Source organism: Triticum urartu, chromosome 2, assembly GCF_003073215.2.
Source record: "Triticum urartu cultivar G1812 chromosome 2, Tu2.1, whole genome shotgun sequence".
NCBI lineage: Eukaryota > Viridiplantae > Streptophyta > Magnoliopsida > Poales > Poaceae > Triticum > Triticum urartu.
In genome coordinates, this window is record NC_053023.1 from 271,536,164 (window position 1) to 271,540,794 (window position 4,631).

Below are 4,631 nucleotides of genomic sequence, written 5' to 3' on the forward strand. Positions count from 1 at the left end.
GCAATAAATATGACAAGTGAACACCAAATCAAAGGGAGACACAAGGATTTACATGAAAACACGGTGCGGAGAAAAAACCACGGGCCGACAAGCATGTCTTCCACTATAGAAATGAAAGGTATAAGGTGGAAGCAAACAAGTAAGGTAGGCTCAAAATCCCCATTTTATTACTCAAATTTGGGTCATTTTGTTTATCAAATGCCCCACTTCTCTCTCCCACTCTAGAACTCTCTTAAAAATAGAAAAGTTCAACTCTCTGTTATTCTCGAGTTTGGAGAGAAGTCTATTTGAGTTTTCTTTTGGTACACCCCCTAAGAATAGTTTACAGATTAAATGCGAAGATTATAAAATACTCCTTCAATCAAAAATATTAGATTATTCTAATCTCTTATTTGATGCATTGGGAGAATAGGGATTAGAATTAGTTGATCGTGAATGTCCAAAACTACTCATTTTAAGTATCTTTAAGGTTCATGCAAACTTTCTTTGGGGGGTGGGGGTGGGAGGTACCAAAGAAAATTCAGTCTATTTTAACAACTCTACATAAAGCCTTTCTCAGCTTGCTAACTATCTCAAATAGCCAAGTTTATTTTGCGGTAACTTAATCCACATGCTTCTGACAGTGAAGTAAGAGATGCACTTTATCACATGACGTGTTACACATACCGGAATAGCAGCCATATAATTTTGTGCATTTGCTCGAGCATAGAGAAACAGATTAGTACATAGGAAAAATCACACACATCACAACCGATGTCATGTTTCCTCTACAAGGCTGGACAAGGTGGTCACACTTTCCATCGATGAAGGGTAAGACATGACGTACGAGTCAAACCCTTCGTTCTGCATCATCGCAAGAATCTGGAAGCTCTCATTCATCAACGTAAGCTCCGGTAGTTGCACGTCTCCATTAAGGTACCTCATGACCTGTCGCATTCCTGGCCTTAAATTGGAGAGAGGATGCGAGCATAATAATCCTAGCTTCAATGCTAGGCAAGCCTCACCGGCATCGTAGCTATGAAGCTTGGTATCCACGGTTTCAGCCAGTGATCCTCCGTGCCAATGCTCAAGTACCCAGTCGACCAGCATTAATTGTTCGCCTTGTAAATTTTGCCTAATGGGCCTTTGTCCACATGTGACCTCAAGAAGGAATATGCCGAAGGCGAACACGTCGGTCAGGGGGGTTGCCTTGCTAGTGCGACCGAGCTCTGGAGCTAGGTATCCTATGGTCCCAACCACATGTGTGGTTTGTGGGTTGGCGCCACGGTCGTACAACCTTGCCAGCCCAAAGTCACCGAGTCGACCATTCATCTCATTGTCGAGGAGGACATTACTAGCTTTGATGTCCCGATGGATGATTACTTTCTCACACTCCTCGTGGAGGTAGAGCAACCCGGAAGCAATTCCCTTGATGATCCGGAACCTTTTGTCCCAATCTAGAACCGGCTTCTCATCATCGCCATACAAGTGCCTATCAAGGCTCCCATTTGACATGTACTCGTATACCAAGAGCAGTTCACCTTTACGCCTACAATAACCATGTAACTGAGCGAGATTGCGATGTTGTAGTCGCCCAATGCTCACAACCTCGGCGATGAACTCTTTCATGCCTTGTTTTGAGTCATGTGACACCTTCTTGACGGCGATCTCCAGTTTGGGCGCCGGTAGCACCCCTTTGTATACCCTCCCGAACCCTCCCACACCGAGCAGATTCTTCTCCTTGAACCCGCCGGTGGCGCTGAACAGATCCTTGTAGGAGAACCGGTGCGGCCCGAACTCGACCTCCCAATCTTCCCGGAGCTCGCTGTACTTGAGCCGCCGTCGTATTAGGAGGACGATGAGGGTGCCCGCGGCAAAGATGAACGCTGTCGTCGCTACGGGTGGGATGATCTGTGCGAGCTTGGGATGGCGCTTCGGGCCAAAGCGGGGGAGCTTTGGCAGCTTGGCGATGTCGATGGCCGGAGCAGGTCCGTCCATCGCGAAACTCCAGCCAAGAACGTAGTGTTGCGAGTTGAAGGAACCCGTGGCCGACGAGAAGCCCACGTACGCCGTGTCCGTGAGCACAGTTGAGAGGTCGCAGGTCTTGGAGAGCAGCGGCTTCACGGGTTTGGCCGTTCCCAGGGCAGCCATGGCCACGGTGATCAGTTTCTCTTCGCCGTCGTAGTCCACCCACACCTGCATCGCCGTGCCGCTTGCGAGCGTCAGGTTGTGGAGGATGCCGTCGTCGGCGAAGTAGCCGGCGCTGCTGGACGCGAGGGACGTGAGCCCGTTGACGTCGATGCCGACGTGGTTGCCGTCGATGTCGCGGAACTCGTTGTTCTGGTCGGTGTCGAGTTCAACGCCGAAGATGTGGTTCGCGGCGGCGCCGTTGGTGCTGTTGTTAACAAGGCCGAGATATTGGCTCGGGAACGCGGCGGAGAAGTTGTAGCCCCCAGGGGCGACGAACAGGACGATGCCATGGCCGCAGTTGTTGGCGTCGGGGCAGAGGATGCCGAACACGAAGGAGGCCGAGAACGACCGCACCGTCCGGTTCCGCGCCGCCGGCTCGCGGAAGCGGAACGGCGCCGGGTGGATGGCGTGGGCCTTCTGGCGGAGCGTGCCGTTGGTGAGCTCGAGAAGACCGGTTGGAGTGACCGCGGCCGCGCCGCCGAGGGTGATGTTGGCGCCGGCGAAGCTGGAGTAGACGAACTGCTGGCCGACGCTGCAGATAGCAAGGCTAACAGCGACGAGAAGGAGGAGGAGGAAGCAGCTGAGCTTCTTGTGAGCCTGAGGCATAGCCGGTATTGCTTTGCTCGTACGCGGAGGAGAAAGGCGAAGCCTGAGAATGAATTGACTGCTGACTTGCTGACCGCTCAGCTGCTCTACCAATTACGCAGGAAAATCATGCGGGGGCAGGGGTGGGTCGACCAAATATATTCTTTGACCCATCAGCCATACAAGATGAAAATTAGTGATTGCGAAATTAATTGGGATAACTGTATGTGAACATTAGAAAAGTTAATGAATATGAAAGAAGTTCACTAAAAGAGGTTTGTGAAATAATGAATAAATATCCATGGATTTGAAAGAAGTTCACTAAAAAAAGTTGGCAAACTGAAAAAGTTCAAGAAAGTTTGAAAAAACTTAGCAAAAACTGACAAAACTTCGTGGATTTTAAAAGAGTTAACGAAATTTGAAAAAAATTGCGAAGTTGTAAAAGTTCATAAAATCTAGAAAAGTTCACAAATTGGGAAAACTGTTTGGATTTTAAAGTAGTTTGTGCATTTGAACAAAATCAGAAAAATAAAGAAAAGGAAAAAAATAAAAAATAAATAGAACATAATAAACACCGTTCCAGAAGCTTCCCGAGTCCTCCCAGGAAGTTCCGGAAGCTTCCCAAAAATGGCAAAGAATTCACGTTATTGCGCTCTTAAATGGGCTGGCGATGTCACTCGGAGGGGGTGTGCACCATTTTTGCGATTAAACCAATAATTGGCACTAAGGGTGCCAAATAGGGATCACAATATTCGGGCGTGTCCAGACAGTTATCAAGTAGAATGCAGCCCATTCCGTACCACATATTCTCTTTTTTTATTCATTATTTTCTCTCTGCACATCCCCACCATTCGCATGCATGATTGCAATGCATGCATAAATGAGGGCTTAAAATGGACATACTTGGATACTGACCGGACGCGTCCGCAGAAATTTGAGAGGCCAAATTTGCTCAATGTGGTTGTAGATGCCCTAAAACCTAGACACATACAGAGTAAGGACGACTTGAACCTAGGTACATATACACCTATTTTAATAAAATGCATTATAAATATATTTTAAAATATCAAAAAAAAATCTAAAACAATATTTCACGCGTACATCTCCTCAAAATCATACGCATGTCATAAAGTTTTGCAAAAAAGATATTTTGCCTCCACAAAAAAACAAATTTCAGTGTTGAAAATTAGTGTGTCGCGATATTTTTTTGATCTTTTTGCACGGGCCAAAAAAAGTCGTTTTTCGGTGAAACTTTGCGTGTGCACATATAACATGGAAATGTACGTATGGAACTTTTTTCCAAAAAATGGCATTTAGAAATGTGTTTCTGAAGTGGGTGTGGTCATGAAAATGTACCCGGGTTCATCTAGTAATTTTTCGCGACAGTCAAATCATTTAAACTCCCCATCCGTGCATCACCAGTTCACCATTGGCAAGGGATGGCACCCGCTAAGTTTAGGTATGGGTGAAGCCCTTACCTATTCCGCCCTGAGCATATGCATCACCCATACCCATATCGGCCAATAAGTATAATTTTTTTTTCATATCCACCACTCAACAGGGTAAAGGGGGACCAGTAGGCAAAATATCCACATTTGCAATACATCAACATGAGCATCACATAGTCACAAAAAACAATGTATAATCATAATTTATAAATAACAATGCATCATAACAACATTGCATACTTATAAAGAGCAACATATCATAAAAAAATACCACATTCTCATAAACAACATCATTTACACGTAAACAACAACATACATTTATCCATTTTGAGTTAAAGAACTTACAATAAAGTTTGATGTAATTTTGTCTCATGTTCTTACCTTAATAGGTTGTTTAACCACCAGGTACACGGGGAATAGTTATCCATT

The 4,631-nt window shown here is 45.7% G+C and overlaps 1 protein-coding gene across 1 annotated transcript; it reads right to left on the reverse strand.

Annotated features, from left to right (window-relative positions):
- Window positions 1-663: 663 nt before the first annotated feature.
- LOC125537014 (L-type lectin-domain containing receptor kinase SIT2-like) lies at window positions 664-2,943 on the reverse strand. The gene has a single exon (XM_048700297.1). It carries the CDS (start codon window positions 2,773-2,775, stop codon window positions 757-759), a length of 2,019 nt encoding a protein of 672 aa, XP_048556254.1. The 5' UTR covers window positions 2,776-2,943; the 3' UTR covers window positions 664-756.
- Between the last annotated feature and the right edge of the window lie 1,688 nt (window positions 2,944-4,631).